We start from the raw sequence: 17,558 nt of genomic DNA, 5'->3' as shown, positions 1-17,558 counted from the left end.
AAGGGTTTTTGCTTCAACAAAAGCATGGATCGTTGGGCTGAGTATTAGGGTTGTCTTATCACCACCTCATTAATATTCACAATAACAACATTCGTGAAAGATAGATAGTAAGCTCGAGATTGCAAAAATTTTAAGAAATACGAAAATAGTAAGAATTTGGTACATTTATGTGAAATGAAAATTCTCCCTATGCACTTAGCACTTTAGATGAAATCAAATTTGTTAAGTTTTGTGGTCAAATGGAATATAGTTGATGAAGGGTGAAAATCTCTTAAACACCCTGAATGGATGAGGGGGAAGATCGAATGTTTGGGAATTCCAAGTTGGTGAATATCCCTTCTTCCCCGAGTGATATCTTCGTAACTCAATAGCCACGGTTCCAAAAAACCTAACTCGATAGCTAGAAACTTTCGAAAGGGAATTTGAGGGATTTTGAGTTTTAAAAGGACACAAACCGAGCTCCCAACCATAATTGAAATTTGTAAATAGCCACTTCAAGCTTTTCTCACGCTATACTTATAGGGATAGTTTGGTTAATCACTCTAAAGTTAACTTTTATTTAATACTAAGTAAATATGAAGGATTTAATAGTTCATCCACCAAGAAATGACCTAGCATGAACATTTTAATCGGTAAGACCTAATAGGACTTAGAAATCAAGCAATTAATTAAATTGACCCAACAAAACGATTCTGCTAAGCATGAAATTTGAAAGTATGACGTTAGACTTTGATTTTATGATGTATTCTAAATTTAAAATGAGCACGAGCATGTTTAGGGCTTAAACTATAATTTAAGGCAAAATGATGAAAATGGTATTGTTAAGCCTTTTACTCCATTTTATGATCGGAATAAACTTTGAATGGCATGAAATTTGTCGTACCTATTTATAATGGTTTGAATGAATTATTCATGAGTTTGTCACGTTTAAGCATGAAACTGATATGCATGCTTTGCAATGGGGCAATTATGAGTAAGTAAAACATTGTATGTCTAGATTGTGGATATCCCTTCACTAATTTGTGGTCATCCAAGTGTTACGAATCATGACTCTCCATAATGGTATGATATTGCCTACTTTAAGCATAAGTTTTCATGATTTTGCTTTGGGTTTTCTCAAAAGACCTCGTATCAATGGAGATGTATTCATTACTTGTAAACTCATATATGGCAACACCAGCTACTCCTATCTCCTTCATAAACGGATATAGACACATTTTTATCCAAATAAAATCAAATTCTTCGTATGAACTATCCACACTTTTGATATATGTAAATCAGAACATGCATCACAAGGTTGTTTGTTCATTGCTTGTCAATTTTCCTTGTCACCTTAACAACAATCTTATTGGTCATTATATATTCTGACAAAGACAAGATTTAAGATGCATTTTTATACGGTAGGGGTACATGCTCATAGACCGAATTGGATCGAGATAATTTTTAAACCTAACTTAATTGTTAGAGTGGTAAAAGTTTTTATCCACGTAACCGTGGTTAAATAATAAGTTCAATCCAAATCAATCCTAAAATTTTATATTAGTCATTTATTCAAATTTTTATTTTTAGTAAAAATAAAACGACAGACATTTATTTATTTATTTTCAAACAGGTGCTCAAGATTTTATTTTTAAGAATTTTTAGAGAATAAAGGATAAATAAACCATTACTAACTAAATAAAACTATAAGTATATATTAGCATAAACAAAACAAAAAAAAATAAAAATTAATGATTAATTAGAATTAGCCCATAAACTTTTATTTATTTAACCCAACTTTGGAATTTTTTAAAACACTCTTATTTTTAAAAAAAAATTGCAATATTTTAATAAGTATATATTAGAATATGGCTTTTATCAATACTTCAAAAGGGAATAAGTTCGAAAAGCTGAAGACCAACCAACCAAGATGAGATTAAGCGGAAATTGAAGTCAAAATAATGAAAACAACAAAGGATTGCTTTCATTGAGAGTCGAACTCAAGACCTCCCGCTTACTAAACGGGTGCTCTAACCAACTGAGCTATGAAAGCATTCTGTATACTTTATACAATAAAATACATATTGGTATGTATAGAATTCCCCCTTGAACCTCCTGTCTCACCACAAAACTTTAAATTCTTTTGATTTTATGAGACAACATTTTGAAAATAAATAATTTTCCTTTTGATCGTGTCTTTGAGATAACACTTTCATTTGACATCGAAGCCAAACCAGAACTCAAAAGTGCATGATGAAGGACGACCACCTGAACACAACAACCCACAAGTATAACCTCCTACGAACATGGATACTCCGACCAGAAGTAGATTGCCCAAAACGAATATTTTTGTTGCTGTTGTCATCGAGTTGTAGTGCGTAGAAACATCGAGAACTCGTTACTTAACAGGCATACAAGGTTAATTTGAAAGCATGCCTTCTCTTTATATTCATTGCCCCGGCTGTTAAAATATAGCATCATTCTGTTTCTGGTTCATCCTTGAAAAAAGCCATTTGGTAACACTTTTCAACAACAAAAAACGCCTCACGAACATGTTTACACATGAAAATACCTCATTTCTCTCTCTAAATACATGACAAAATCAAATGTTCATCCAAAAGCAATGAATTGTTTTTCTTTCCCTGTGCATCTACAGATTAGATATATCTTCTCTACCAAACAACAGTCCGTATAGCAAAACCTTTTTTCAGAGGAAACTATCCAGTCTTTCCAACCCTTCATTCAACCTTGAGTTACCTTCTCGGTTGCATTATCGGCTGCACCGTCCTCATTCATTATCCATGGCTTTAGTAACACCAACTTCGGCAGGTCGAAGTACTCGCTCGTAAAGCATGTATCCTTTCTATTGACATAAACAACACAATTAACAGATAGGCTTTTGCAATTATCATATTTGAGCAGCACTCCTTGGAAATAAGCTGTTCAAATAAAGGCCATGCTCCCTTTATGAAAGAATTAAGAATTCTTCAAACACCCTCATTTTTCTGAACAATCTCCTAAAAACATTAATTTCTTAAATACTCCATTATCATATTGTTCATAATATATATTCTCTTATATAAAAATTCTTTATACGATTTCAGTTGTTCATGTGTAAACAGTATTCTCAGGCTACCCAATTATTTTCACACGTCATAAACTCATAAACCAAATAGAAGCAACATATACTCTTGGTTAGGCGATTCGTTCTTCTATACAACCAAAACTATGAAGACACGAGCTTAGACTCCCCAAAATTATGCTATACAAATCCATGCTTATATAATTGTGAGCTAAATATCCCTTAAAACATTTGAGTTCATAGCCTTTTCTTTTTACTCAAAGTCTGCCCTTAATGATTACACCAAATTCTCAAAATTCTAGAAACAAATAAAGACTTCCATATCTACCATGAGTATCTCAGAAGATTTTCCATCCACATGTACTAGTGCTACAAAAAAATCCTTGAAGCAAATGGCTCTTGTTTGTAAGTAATTGGTCAAAGAAAATGTTCAGAGTTCCCGTTTTTATCAATTTCCTTTGTGAATAAAAAGATTATCTTGCCTACAATTCATCATCGTATAATATTCATAGGCAACTTAAATGCATATGAAGAATTTGAAATATAATGATAGAAAAAAGTAAAAAGCACACAGAAAACAATAATCATGACCATGAGACATACCTTCAATACAGCTGCAACGGTACCAGGAGGCTTAGAGCCATCTGGAACTTGAAAAACTGCATTGTGCTTATGTGGATCAAATGGCTCATTTGTAGGATCAAAAATTTCAACTCCAAACTTTTTTAACGCCTGCAAACGACATAATTTAGTTCAAGTGACGTGAGTTCTTCCTTTGTTAAATTCAAGGAACTTGACCACTAAAATCAACCAATTATTTTTATGATGAAATAGATTCAAATGAACTGCAAACCTCAGGAACATTTTATACACGAGATACGTTACCTCAGACAGCTGTTTCTCAGTCATTTCAACGCCTTCAAGAAGGGTTTTCAATAAGAGTACTGCCTCAGAAGAGCCATTACTAGAATCAATCTTTGAAAAACGTTCCTTAACTACAGATGAAGCTCGTCCTAGATTGTCTGCAACGTCCAGTAAACTCTTTGCAAAATTCTATTACATACAAATAAAAGATGTTAGGAGAGAATTTTGCAAGTGAATAATAATGTATTGCCCCAAATATCAAAGATAAGAAACAGGCCAATTAAGACCTGTATAGCAAACTTCTTTGAATTTTCAGCTTCACGCCTCGTCCTGGCCATTACATTCTCCATCTCGGCATAAGTGCGAATAACTTTATCTTGCATTTCTTCAATCTCTTTGTGCTTTAACTTCAAAAGCTCTTCCTTCTCAGCTACAACTTTCACCAGATCATCCATGGAAAGATTGTCATCGCTCTCGGAATCTGAATCAGAAAACAGAGTTTGTTACTACTTCTCCATTAAAGGCAAGCATTGAAAACCAACATCCGGATATTAAACCTGATTCTCTGGTTTGACCATTAGTTTCAGCCGTCGGCTCTGCAGCAGTTGCAGAGCCGCCACTACTTGGTACCGTATTACCATTTTCCTTATTAGAAGTCTCATGAGATGCAGATGTTGATAATCCAAATTTTTGAAGGAAAAATGAATGATGTAATGCTGATTCCTGCACGGAAAAAGAATAAAACTGCAACTGAACGTCCTCTAATTTGAGTAATATACGAAGATCCAACAATTAACCAAAAAACTAAGCAATAAATTCCAATGATCTCCAAATAACGACAAAGGTAAACTAGTTCCAAGCTGCACGACTTTTAAACACTCTCCAAGTAAAGAACATATACTAAAAATACACCAAATATCATAAATAATAATAAATCCAAGAAACACAGCGATAGAACTAAGATGGAGGGGAGGTCCAAATGCATATAATAAAATAATATGATAAAAATGCTACCAAAATCATTCTAAAACTCAAAAAAAGGGAAGACAATCGGATTACCAAATGCATATAATAAAAATGCTACCAAAATCATTCTAAAACTCATAATAAAAGGGAAGACAATCGGATTACCAAATGCATATAATAAAAATGCTACCAAAATCATTCTAAAACTCATAATAAAAGGGAAGACAATCGGATTACCAAATGCATATAATAAAAATGCTACCAAAATCATTCTAAAACTCATAATAAAAGGGAAGACAATCGGATTACCAAATGCATATAATAAAAATGCTACCAAAATCATTCTAAAACTCATAAAAAGAGGGAAGATCATCGGATTACCAAGTGCATATAATAAAAATGCTACCAAAATCATTCTAAACTCACATAAAAAGGGGAGACAATCGGACAACTACGTTCCTGTTAGGTAGGAAATTTTGAGAAAAACCGAAACCCGTAGCTAAACCCCTGTAGCAGAAAGCAGAAAGCAGAAAGCAAAAGCAAGTAACAGACAGGCACTGAAATCGGACCTTGTTGGATGATTCGTTTGCAAGATAGTGTAAGCGATTTGTGAGGAGAAGTGGAAAGCGTATGGTTTGATGGGATTGCGAGGCCGACGAGAGCAGCGAGCCCTGGAAAATGGTGCGGGAGGCGGCGCGAGAGAGAAGCTTGGAGACGAACATAGCTAACAATGAAGGTGAAGAAAACTGGAAAAAGGATAAACAGATTGAAAGCTATTTATTACAAAGCAAAGAAGAGGGAAAGAGGAAAGATTAAGAGAAGCATTGGAGAGAGAATTTGGAGTAAGGGTTTTGCGGAGGGTTAGAGGGAAGTTGAACGACGTCGTTGTATTTGGCTTGGGGAACACGTCATTCATTTTAGATATTATTTGATGCATCCCTTGGAAAAAAATAATTTATCTTAATTACAATAATTAATCAAATATTAAATAATTAGTTGCCCGACTAAATCACTTAAATGCCCCTAATAATTAAATAGAGTTATGCATTAACGTGAGCCTTGAATGTTATCCCGGCAAGATCAATCATGTCTAGCTTAAATGATTCTCGTTGATCAAATATCTAAGCGTAAGAACACTTGCTTGAGATTCGAATCACTCCACAAGCACGATTGATCATATCGAATTTAAGTGAGATTTTACATGCAACCTAAACTGCATAGAATTGCAAAGAAACCCATTGGTTGAAGAAAAGCACAAATGCTCCTTTTACTATATTTTACAAGTCCATTTTTTCTTTAATATGGTATGAATTGAAATATCTTTTGATAATTTTAACAATATTTTCTTCACATCTTCATTGAAGTATATTGTATGATTGATGTCTCTAGGTTCTTATCAATAAGGGTGTGGAATAATTTTTATGTTACGCTTATGATTAGCTCGTGTTTTTACAAATAGTCTGGCAGCTACCTTAAGTCAAGAAAATATCCTAGATTTTCAACTTATTAAGAGGTTGTCCTAAATTAGGATAAAGCTCAATATTAGTTTTTTATTTTTGCATAACCAAAATGCTACTTCAACATAAGCTTTAGGATAGCCCTTGAGTTTTAAGGCATCAAGAGCCTATCCTAACTCAAAATGAGCTCAAGAGCTCTCGATTAGTAAGGCATCAAGAGCTCAAGAGCCCTTGAGTTAGATTTTCAAGTAATTAATATACTAATCTAAGGCCATGAATCAAGACAAGAAATAAGCTTTATGGTTAGTTTTTTATTTTTAAGTAATCACGAGACTACCTTTAAGGCCATAAATCAAGTCAAGTAAGTATATCATATACCCATGCTCTAAAATAGCTCTAAACAAGTCGTAAATACTCTAAGACATGAAGATTGCTAGGTACCACTCAAGAAACAAGAACCAAGGGTAAGGACCAAGAACAAGAACTAAGGACACGGACAAAAACAAGACAAACATTAAGTGTGGTATCCTAGTATCCACTAAGGACACAATTATCGAGTCTTTGTACTCACTCCTTGTTTTATATATTTTTTTAGGTAACTAAAGAATTGGTCGAGATCGAAAGTGGACTTTGGAGCAGGCACCATAGACAAGTCATACCCTAGTCTCCACTTACAAAAATTATTTCCTCTCGTAATTGATTTTACCATTCGGATCTCGTTATTATAATCAGTAAAATAATTGAACAAAACTCACCAAAATTAGCTCATAGACGTAGAGGCTTAAAAATATTTATGTAAAAAAAAAAAAAAAAAAAAAAAAAAAAAAATTTAAGGTTAAAAAACATTTCACTTTAAAATATGTATTTTAATTTGTACAGTTTTAGACGTCTAGCGTTTGTAGTCCAACGGTTAGGATAATTGCCTTCCAAGCAATAGACCCGGGTTCGACTCCCGGCAAACGCAAAAATTATTAAACTATTTTTAGGAATTTCATATATAGTTTTTGTTCCCGAAATATGTGGAAGCTTTGGTCTGTGGGCCTTTCTTAATGGGCCAGCTTACAGCTGACAAGTAGACATACTTTTATCATGTTGCGGCCCAGCCCAGAAGTTGCTGGTAATAAGACAAGAAAATCCCTAATTTATGAAGATGATAGATAATTGAAGTGTGTCTATATGCACAATTTTAATAGGTACGGTTTCTAAGAAATTGGAGGATGTTTAAGACATAAACTACAATTAAGGTAGAAAATTATGAAAATGCCATAATGGTTATTTTATGAGAATTCATGACCTTAATAAATTTCAACCGTCTCTCTTCATAGGATTGCTATATTGAAATGTTTATGATATCATTAATGTTGTGCCTTGAGCTTTTAATCCATGAATTTATGAACCTAAGCTGTTTATCTAGAGTTATGGGTCAAGTCAAGCGGGTTCGCACAAATGCATGATCCAAGTCCTAAATTGTCTATGTCACTAAGATTACTAAGTAATACTCTATTATCACCACTCGATTTTCGACGTATCGAAATACGGACCGTCACAATAATTGGATTATAAGAAAAGACGATAAAATTTTTAGGTTTTAAAATGAAAGACAAAAAAATAAAAAAATATATTTTAACAACACAATTTAAATACATATATTTGCATGTGTGCTATAAATATAAAGTTCATTTACACATGGAAAAGTTAAAAAAAAAATTTAAAAAAAAAAAAAAAAAAAAAAAAACTCAAAAGACTTGGGTCAAGGAACCCTTACTAATGTTCTACTATGAAAACTGAAATGTGGCAAGAGTGAGTATAAAAATATTCAATAAGTAGGCTCCCGTCAAACTTATTCCTATACATGGAATATGATGCTATATGATGTTATGTGCTCATAACTATCTCTAAAGCTGGCCAAACTCATGCCCAATGTCTGTGCTGACCTAATTAGATCTCTATGAACCAAAACCCTATACATTCCTCCGATGTGGAGTGCTCTAACTCCCTTGAGGTTCATGTTACCTTGCCTTTTCCGAAAGAAAAGTAACTGGCTTGTCACATTGCCTTTCTAGGCAGAGATAGTAGCTGACTTGTTTACGACTCCTCTTGAGCTGAAACAATAAACTACTTGTCATGTCGCTTTTCCAAGTGGAGATAATAACTAATCGGGCTCCCCCATTAGGCACAACCAAAACTACCTCAATAACATACCCACTATAACTCCTGTAACTCACTAAGGGTGACCATTGAACTATATGTACTAAATAGACCCTAACACATAATTTTATATCACCAGGATCAATCTCATTCCTCTCATTTGTATATCAGGTATGTTTATTAGAAAAATGAGTTTATTAATTTTGGAGAAATTATATTTTAGAAAAGTTTTTTAATTTAATAATTTGAATACAACTCCAAATAAGAAGTCATTGATATATTTTCCCAGAAAAATATTATTTTCTATATCTAATCTCACTAGGTATACTTACAAATCTCAAAAGTTATTTAAGTTCTACAACTTCATCCATACAAAAGTATCATTTATTACCGAGAGAAAGTGAGGAGGGGTGCCGGATGTCACAACCATAGTAATTCAATTCGACTTAACCTTTTAAACCTGAAGATTGAACAAGTAAAGACTAAAGCCAGAGAGTTTACAGTCTTTGAATAAAAGGAAAGAGGGTTAGAAGCTATCCTTTCTTCATTCTCCTTAACTCGCATATTCAATCCTTACCGTATCCTTTCTTTACAGGAGAGACTAAAAGGAAAGAAGGGAGACTCCTCCTTATGACTGAGACTGAACTCCTTATCCTCAACTCCTTAATACGATATTCCCTTTACAGTCTTTGAATCAATGAATTAGCTGACTTTCCCGTCGAGTAAATGAAAGCGAAAACAAGTACAACTCCGGAACAACCTGAGACTCTATTCCCTGACTGATTGAACAAGTAAAGAGGAAAGCAAGACAAGATTCAATCACCTGTCCGTCCTTTACAGTTAAAGAATAATTCTAGGGAGAGGAAAGGAGAGTAGGTTGTGACCCTCACGCCATGACAAGCAAAGGGACGTCCCTCTATCTGCAATATGAGTGTGACTCCATACCCCTTGGGCCTGCAACCCTTCTTTGTTTTAATATTATTATTTTTTATTTTAATAAGATGGTGGGCTTGGACGGTGAGTTTTGTAGTACACAGCACACACAACTCTGCACCAAAAGGGAAAGATTTGCTTTACCTCTACTCTTACTCTTTGTAATGGAGATATCTTTTATTTTAAAATTAAATATACATAACCAGTCTAAAATGTAGATGAACATTTCTTTGTACGTGTAAATTTAATTTATTAACAAAATCACAAACGATAATAAAATAATAAAACTAACTTATCCTATTTTAATAAAATAAAATTATTTAGTTTTTATTTATATTATTATTTTTATGTATTTTTTATGCCTTCAAACAAATCTTAAGCTAATTAAACTCATAACTTTATAACAAAAATTAAAAAACAAAAACAAAATTTCATTGAACTTAATTGAGCCAATCAATTTAGATTTCAATTTTATAAAATTGAATTTTAAATTTGAATAAAGTAGAAAATCAATCCCCTTCCCAAAATCAATCTAAAAAAATGGTGTATAAACTAAACCAATAAGTTTCCTAAGGCCAATAACAACCCTACTAGAAGAATTAAAAAAAAAAGTAAAATATGAATTTTCCTCTCAAAATAAAGAAGAACACATGAACAAACTATTTATTTAATACGATATCCTATACACGATAATATTACAAGAATACTGAAAGTGTTTCCCAATGAAACGAAATTCTATGCCATATATAAACCGAATGTTAAAGCAGCAGCAGCATGTATACCTGAAACTCGAGCTCCAATCATGATAATCGGAAGGTGTAAGGAGTAGTATGTGATACATTGGTTAGAGTTAGAAGTTATTGATAGAAACAGAAAATAATGCATACCAACTGCTTTATTAAATAGAAAATGATTTAAAGAATGAATGCTGATGGAAAATAATAAAGCGAACAATGCTTTCTCACTAGACTACAGTAATAATTATACATTACATCAAAACTTCATATTAGTGTTAAAACATTTCAAGTTCAAGAAGACCTTGAATTAATAATAATGTTAATAAAAGCAGAGCTGTGTATACCTGAATGTTCAAGCTCGAATTTACCAGCTCATTCAGTCATAGGGATTTCTGAAGTTCTTCAAAAGATCTGGGACATCATATCCCAACATGTCGTCGACAGACTGAATCATTTTTGGTTTCAACCTCTCGAATTTGTCGAAGGAGTAACCACTTAATGTCTCACGGAATTGTTCCACGTTCGGAAAATCTCCGGCGGGTAAGTGATGTTCCTTTTGTACCTGTAATGTGGTTTTAAGTATACCATTTACTGGGAGTTGAAACCTCGAACAATAATTAAAACGAAATACCTTTCCAAATTCATCGTCCAAATTGTCCATGAGTCGCTGTTGGGTCTTGGCTTTGCCGATCATGGAAGGCATCTCCTTCCTGAGATGGCTTATGATGTAGGCATGAATTTTAGCAGCTCTTGCACGCTTGACAAATTCATTAATCTGTCAGAAGCCGACATTGTCAGAAACTACTTTCTTCTTTTCATGGGGAGAGAGGGCACAAGAGACATTTCGAGGAGATTTTCAATTCCATGACACTTTGTATTACACAAATAAATACCATTTCAATCAGAAAAACATGGATAGTAGACTTGGAAAACTCACTTTTCGATCACATGCCTTCTTTGGTATATCCTTCAAATCAGATAGAAGATCTTCCTGTTCTTTTTCGAAGAGCTCTTTTCCAAGTGGACCTGTAGCAGCTACGTTAACTGGTTTGTCATTAAACGATCTGTCACAAGGAAACATGTGGACTATGTATTGGTCAACATAAGAATCGTATCTGAGAAATGATCAAGACAACGAAATGTACATTAAATGGAAATATATTAAACATGAACCATTAAATGTTAGAGCTAGACTATCTTGGAACAATTATCAACTATATGTGAATTAGCAAGATGCATCATAGTCGACTATTCGTTTAGAAACCATTTTGCATTGAATGAGGCCAAACCATATCAACGCTTAGGTCGATATACCTGAGAATACTTTTAAAAAGAAAAAAAAAAAAAAATCCACTAGTATCATATATAAGCAAGGGACCGCACCCCATATACACACGTACAACCTCGGGAGTATTCAGAACCTTCCCAAGCGACCACATTAATGCTCCATAAACCCTCATCAACTGAAATGTCCAAAAGAGTTAATTAGATTCACTAAGACCATAGATTTCATCCCGTAAAATAGTAAACCAGAATAAAGATAGAAAGCCAATAATAAGTTACTTGTTGTGTGTCAACTTGGTCTGCCTTGTTCAAGACTACTCGAATCTTGTCATCATGTCCACGTAATGATGATATAACCCGCTTGAATTCATCACTAATATCAAGTTTATGGGGATCAAATAGAAGTAGAATAAGATCGCACTTAGCAGCAAACCATGATGTTACAGATGTGAACTCATAAGCTCGCTGTGTGCGTTGCTTTTCTCCAGACAAAACTCCAGGAGTATCCACAAATGTAATATGTTCTAGCAGCTTCAGAAAAAAGAACAATTTTGAGGCCATGAAAAGAGTATTAAAATCGATATCCATAATAACAACAGAATATATTCTTACAGGATGTGGCATTTGTGAACACTCAAATTTTGATAGAAAAGAAGTTCCAAATGTTGTGAGACCATTAAATGGCATGTCTGCTTGGACGGCAACCGTATTTCCAGGAATGCTTCTCTCATCAGGTCCAGACTAAAAAGGAGCAAACAACAGTGAATTAAGTCGAAAGACCAAACTATCCTATTCTTATGTAAATTACGAATTTGAAAAAGAAAAGAAAACGTCAAAATCGACATTCATCTTTGATACCCAGAAAATCTTCAGAGAAATGTAAGACAAAATTCTCACAACAAAATCAACAAAATCAAGAAGAATGAACAGAATAATTGAAATGAAAAACATGTTTTACTAAAAAAAACAAATGCAGTGTCAGCATTTCATGAGTAATCAATGCAAATTTGGATGAAGAGCCGAAATGCAATTAAATCCAAAACTTAGGGGCTAAATCGTTGAGTTTGAAAACTCAGAACCTAAATGCTACCGGACCCAAACCCCAAGGATCAGAACTATAATTTTCCCTAGAAATAATCAACTTTGCTTGGAAAGTGAGGAATTTGGAACCTGTAAAACAGATTGTCAAGTTGAATAAAATTGCTAGCTTGGCAGATCATATGAAAATACAAGATTTTGTTTCCATGATCATTCCAGCATTAGTCAACCCATGCTGCCTCAGCAAGGGGAGAGTGGATTTAAAAAAAAGAAGCACTTACCATAACAACAACAAATCTGTCAGTTGTAGGCTCTGGTCCAATGTGGGCTCCTATTAAAAGTGAATAAAATGGGAAAGAAAGTTAGATCAATATCAGATGTTCAAGAAACTCACATTCTCTCTCTCTTTCCCCCTCTCTCTCTCTCACACACACTCAAACAAAAATAATTGATCTGTGGGGTGAATGGGGCTATAGTTCTGGCCATCCCTTGCCCTCTCACTCATGGAACCTCATACTTGGGACAACTGCTTTGGGAAAGTACTTTGTAACTCTCAACATAACAAATACAATATCTCACCTGGATAACTTCCTTTCAGCAGATGCTTGATAAATGTTGTTTTACCAGTCGAGTATTGACCCAAAAGCATAACCATTGGTTTAGCATCGAAGTCACTATTTGTCTGAGTCATAGGACAAGCCAACATAACTATATAATCACATTGCAAACCATGATCCACCATAACATGAATGCTAAGTAAAAATAATATTTTTAAAAGATATAATTTCACACATCTGTAATGAAATATACAATTAATATGAAAAAACATACATGATACTCACCAGTAACGGGGAAACAAAATCATTAAATCGATAACTAACTTCTAAGGGCTTCAGCTTCTGGATATACAGCCTTTTCAAACCATCAGTGACAGATGTAACAGAAGAAAGAGGTATCTGAAACAGAATTTCGGAGGGGGAGTCATAAGGCCAAACACCAATGCTAGAATGACTACAGTAACTAACAACTGCTACATAGATGATTATATGATCAACATAAAACCAATGAAATGTTAATGATCATAAACCTTTTTAGATGACTTCGATGTAAACCAACTAGCTGAAGCAGGAGACTGCCCTTTAGAGTTGCCTGCAAAGCATCATTAATTGCCAAGTTAAGAAAGGAAAGAAAAAGTATGAATGAGCCTCCTCCTTTCATTAATTGCAAAGATAAAGTTGCTACCATTTGTCTCATTGTCATTTGACTTCCGTTTACTGGCTTTCTTCTGTGTGATAGACAAATAAAAAAGTTAGATCTTTGAACATAATTACGAAAGGTGTGCCTTCCTAATCCTATGTCCTACAATATTCACTTCATATTAGCAAATAAATTTCTAGCTTCAGCCACATGAGATGGCCCATGGCCCAAAGGTTAGTACAAGGCTCACCCAGATCAAAGTCAGCTTTGATCGACCCAACTAATCCATTCAATATATGGATAACTCAAGAGAGCTTAAATTTCAACGAGTTAAACAAGCAAGGAAGAGACCTGAACCACACCTTTGGTGGAGTCAAATTTTAAATAAAAAATTCTTCAACCATTCCTTTATTGACATGGTAGTGGGGCATGATGATGATTTAAAGACTTACTAGAGCTGGCATAAGAGGTATTTTGGCAAGGAATGAAAGATCAAGGGACACTTAATTGTGAGCTCGCATGTTCTCCATCAACAAACTAAATGCCTGCTTGGAATTATTTTTTAAGTGTTTAGAAACAACTTTTTAGCACTTACACTTTTTAAAACACTTAGAAAATCATTTTACACAAGCTATAAAAATTTTAGATTTGGTTCTAGCTAGTTTGTTTCAACGTTTACACATTCCATATCATATTTGAGAGTGCATTTCAATGACCTTTGTGGTTGAAGAGGTTGACCTGAGTTTAAAAGGTATTATCTAATTTTGGTTGTGGCAGATAATTGGTGTAGGTATGTCAACTGCATCTTAATGTGCCTTCCTTTTACAATCAATGTATTGAAAAACATGCCTTAAACGTGCCTCACAAGAAAAGGCCCCTTAGTGCAAGAACGTCCTACACCCCATAGCCTCGTACCTTTTTTTGGGTATTTATTAACAAAGAATTTGAGAAGTATCCTCCAAAACACCCTAATTTACCCTTTTCCCCTTTGGTTTGGTTGTTTTCAAACAGTAAGAATGGGTCAATACATCATGGTTGGGGTGAAACCTCAAGTGGCTGGTCACTGCTACATTTTAAAGCAAACCTCTCAAACTTAGAGACAGTGGCGCTTTCTTATTTGAGTAGATTAGATGATTTTCCTTCCTGAGAATTAAGGGTACATGGACTTGGTATGGAGAAAATCTAACAGATGTTTTCCCCAAGATTCTTCCAATCATCTACTTCAAATCACAATTGACACTCATGCAACTTCTCATAGGATTTGGAAGTAACAGTTCTTGAGTTTTAGTTATTTATTATATTACTATTATCTTATGGCCCTGGCTAAGGACCTTGGTACTCACTTGTGCTTGCTGTAATTGGTGTGTTTAAGCTGGAAAGGATATAGATATATAAAACACAGGCCATCTATTCTTGTGGTTATTTCATCATATTCCTCAACTCAACCATTTGGAAGAAGCTAAGATGTTTTTTTGGTTGCTCTTCTGTCACCCCTTGCTCCCTAGAAAATTTCCACATTTTCTTTAATGAAGTACTGATTTTCGGTTTTAAAAAATAAAGGAGTGTTGTAGTTTAGGCTTTTAAGTGCTTTTTGAGGGGCACATAGCTAATAAAGAATGGAAAATTTTCAACAAAGCAAAGATCTCTAAATGATTCATCAGTCGTGGAATGTGCCTTCTCCAAAAAATGTTGCACGTCCCCTTCCCCAAAAAATGAAATGATGGAGAAATTTGGATAAAATTTTACTCTAATATAATGTTACCAAACTACTAATTATAAGCTTTTATCCTATGAATTTTCTTGTCAATCAAAAGTAGGGTCAAACAACTCCCCCATGAGAAGAGGGGAGGCGCACACAAGCTGAACTGACCACTTGCGGATTAAAAAAAAAAAAAACTACTAATCACAAAAATTAGTTCTTTCAACAATTCATTTAGACTACAGAAGAAGCATACTCACAGCTAATATGACATCCAGACCCTCCATTCTAGGAGGATTCAAACTCTGAAAATCAACTGCATGAGCAATTACTTCAAATTAAAAGGCTAAGATTATAGGACAAAAGCATAGTAAATTGAACAGTATAGAAAAGTTATGAACACTTTGATTGAAAAATATATGCACTCGGGCTAGGAGACTGACCTTCTTTGTTAGAAGTCAATACATCATGAGTTACTTCCACTCCAGATTGCGCCAAAGAAACAAGCTAAGCACAATAGAAACGTATTACTTTAGAACATAAGCTGACATTTTCAATCTACATACTAAAAAATTTAACAACAACCTGCATTGCAGTAATGAACTCATTGAGCCCAAGATATCCTTGCCGTTTGGAATCTGCAATTGCCCACACCTTTGAACAAAATGTTATACAGGACATCATCCTCATAATAAAGAAAGTGAAAAGTGAAGGTAAAACCATATATCTTTTTACCCCAAGTTCACGTGATCATCAACATTAAGTCAATTTTCACCTCACGTTGTCAAAACAAGGAGCTACGTTAGTTACATAACACAAGAAACTAATCAGAACTTTCTACAATGTGTTTATAGAGTGGTGAGATTGAATAACTGTGAGCGACCAGCAACGAAAGAAACACCGAAAAGCGAGAGCCAAAGAACAAACATCGTAAACTTAAAAATGCCAAAGCCAACGAAATGGAGAAAAACACGAAAGGAAGCCAAACCTGTTTGAGATCTTGCCGAGGCAAGGTGGACATAGAAAAGAACTTAATAGCATCATTCCCCGTAACACGCCCGTCTCCATCTGAAATTAAACAGCGTATGAATCAGAAATCCAATATTGACTTATAAAAGAAACGGACAACCGACAAAACAACTCAAAGAAAAGCAAATACCGGAATCGGCGTAATCAAACCATTCTTGATAAACCTTCTGTTGCTCTCGGGAGCAGGAACCAGCAGAATTGGAAGCGATTTCCATGAAAGCTGATCAGAGAAGAGCGGTTACCTCCCTTAAATTGTTTCCTCCCCGCTTGATTCCGTTCTTCCAGTTCAAGGCGAATTCCGAGATAACGAAAAGAAACAAAAATGGAAGGTGAATTGAATGCAAAACGCATAAGAATTGATTCCGGAGTTCTCTCCCTTTCGGTTCGTCCCTAGGAGAGAGAGAGAGAGAGAGAGAGAGAGGGGAGAAGGAACTGGAACGGAGTCGGAGAGAGAGAGAGAGAGAGAGGAGAAGGAAATGGGAATTGGAGTGGCCTCCACGTGGCAGCCACAACTATTGTGAACTCCTCCTTTCTTTCCATGCCATTCTTTTTACATAATTTTTTACATTTGCCCATACTTGTGTCTATGTAACATATTTATTGGTAAATTAATGGATACCCTTTTTGAAGTTGGAGATTTGTATCAATTAGCCCCTTGTGAGTGTACTTGTTGAAGGGTATATTGATCTGAGGTGCACGAGTGATCTCGACATAGGTAAAACATAGACTACAAAGTACCCAAAATCCTTCGATTATTAACTCTGAAGGGGTTAGAGCACTCAACATTGGAGGAATGTATATGGTTTTCGTACGTAGAAACCTGAATAGATTGGAATAGACATTGAGTCTCAGTTCAGCTAACTCTTGGGATAGTTATGAGCACATAGCTTCAAATTTTGTATATAAGAATAAGTTTCGACAAGAGTCTACAAGCAGGTTGTTTACTAAGAGTACTTTATACTCACTCTTGCTACATTTCATGTTTTCAAATGAGCAGTAGAGCACGGTCATAGGGATGGTGTGTTGGGCCATGTAGTTGTGGGGAGGACATCGTTGACCTGAGGATTTTGAGTCTTTTGTTTATTTGTACATGATTTTTGTAACCTTTCCATTTGTAAATGATCTTTGTATTTTAAATAGCATGC

General features: G+C 34.6%; 2 protein-coding genes and 2 non-coding genes across 5 annotated transcripts; 1 reads left to right on the top strand and 3 right to left on the bottom strand.

The window, feature by feature from the left end:
- Nucleotides 1-1,958: 1,958 nt before the first annotated feature.
- On the bottom strand, nucleotides 1,959-2,032 carry TRNAT-AGU. Its single transcript has one exon. It is a non-coding gene; the product is annotated as a tRNA-Thr (tRNA).
- A 366-nt stretch (nucleotides 2,033-2,398) lies between these two features.
- On the bottom strand, nucleotides 2,399-5,708 carry LOC111465085 (grpE protein homolog 2, mitochondrial-like). Its single transcript, XM_023109370.1, has 6 exons — nucleotides 5,461-5,708; nucleotides 4,483-4,648; nucleotides 4,213-4,406; nucleotides 3,947-4,114; nucleotides 3,665-3,793; nucleotides 2,399-2,842 (listed from the first exon to the last, which is right to left on the bottom strand). The coding sequence occupies exons 1-6, from the start codon at nucleotides 5,611-5,613 to the stop codon at nucleotides 2,768-2,770; spliced, it is 885 nt and encodes a 294-aa protein (XP_022965138.1). The 5' UTR covers nucleotides 5,614-5,708; the 3' UTR covers nucleotides 2,399-2,767.
- Nucleotides 5,709-7,240: 1,532 nt separating this feature from the next.
- TRNAG-UCC lies at nucleotides 7,241-7,312 on the top strand. The gene has a single exon. It is a non-coding gene; the product is annotated as a tRNA-Gly (tRNA).
- Nucleotides 7,313-10,296: 2,984 nt separating this feature from the next.
- On the bottom strand, nucleotides 10,297-16,852 carry LOC111500283 (EH domain-containing protein 1-like). 2 transcript variants are annotated; one of them, XM_023152003.1, is made up of 16 exons: nucleotides 16,544-16,852; nucleotides 16,373-16,452; nucleotides 15,970-16,038; nucleotides 15,828-15,891; nucleotides 15,645-15,700; nucleotides 13,731-13,773; nucleotides 13,576-13,637; nucleotides 13,331-13,444; nucleotides 13,068-13,170; nucleotides 12,770-12,819; nucleotides 12,063-12,191; nucleotides 11,730-11,981; nucleotides 11,550-11,629; nucleotides 11,104-11,230; nucleotides 10,798-10,941; nucleotides 10,297-10,728 (listed from the first exon to the last, which is right to left on the bottom strand). In XM_023152003.1, exons 1-16 carry the CDS (start codon nucleotides 16,626-16,628, stop codon nucleotides 10,543-10,545), a joined length of 1,644 nt encoding a protein of 547 aa, XP_023007771.1. In that variant the 5' UTR covers nucleotides 16,629-16,852; the 3' UTR covers nucleotides 10,297-10,542. The 2 variants fall into 2 exon arrangements, with proteins under 2 accessions (XP_023007771.1, XP_023007772.1); XM_023152004.1 differs by lacking the exon at nucleotides 16,544-16,852 and having other exon boundaries at nucleotides 15,970-16,022; nucleotides 16,373-16,442.
- Nucleotides 16,853-17,558: the final 706 nt, after the last annotated feature.

Source organism: Cucurbita maxima, unplaced genomic scaffold (assembly GCF_002738345.1).
Source record: "Cucurbita maxima cultivar Rimu unplaced genomic scaffold, Cmax_1.0 Cma_Scf00028, whole genome shotgun sequence".
Taxonomy (NCBI): Eukaryota; Viridiplantae; Streptophyta; class Magnoliopsida; order Cucurbitales; family Cucurbitaceae; genus Cucurbita; species Cucurbita maxima.
Note: the sequence above shows the minus strand (reverse complement) of the source record. Positions and strands in the feature narration are given on the sequence as shown.

What these genes read in the sequence shown, in the direction of transcription:
- LOC111465085 (XM_023109370.1), bottom strand. Translation starts at nt 5,613, where the DNA reads ATGTTCGTCTCCAAGCTTCTCTCTCGCGCCGCCTCCCGCACCATTTTC. An exon ending in TGGTCAAACCAGAGAATCAG is followed by an intron (nt 4,407 to 4,482) that starts GTTTAATATCCG and finishes TTTCTGATTCAG; the next exon opens with ATTCCGAGAGCGATGACAAT. An exon ending in CAAAGAAGTTTGCTATACAG is followed by an intron (nt 4,115 to 4,212) that starts GTCTTAATTGGC and finishes TGTATGTAATAG; the next exon opens with AATTTTGCAAAGAGTTTACT.
- LOC111500283 (XM_023152003.1), bottom strand. Translation starts at nt 16,628, where the DNA reads ATGGAAATCGCTTCCAATTCTGCTGGTTCCTGCTCCCGAGAGCAACAG. An exon ending in GTTTGATTACGCCGATTCCG is followed by an intron (nt 16,453 to 16,543) that starts GTATTTGCTTTT and finishes GTTTAATTTCAG; the next exon opens with ATGGAGACGGGCGTGTTACG. An exon ending in GCTGAAAGGAAGTTATCCAG is followed by an intron (nt 12,820 to 13,067) that starts GTGAGATATTGT and finishes CACTTTTAATAG; the next exon opens with GAGCCCACATTGGACCAGAG.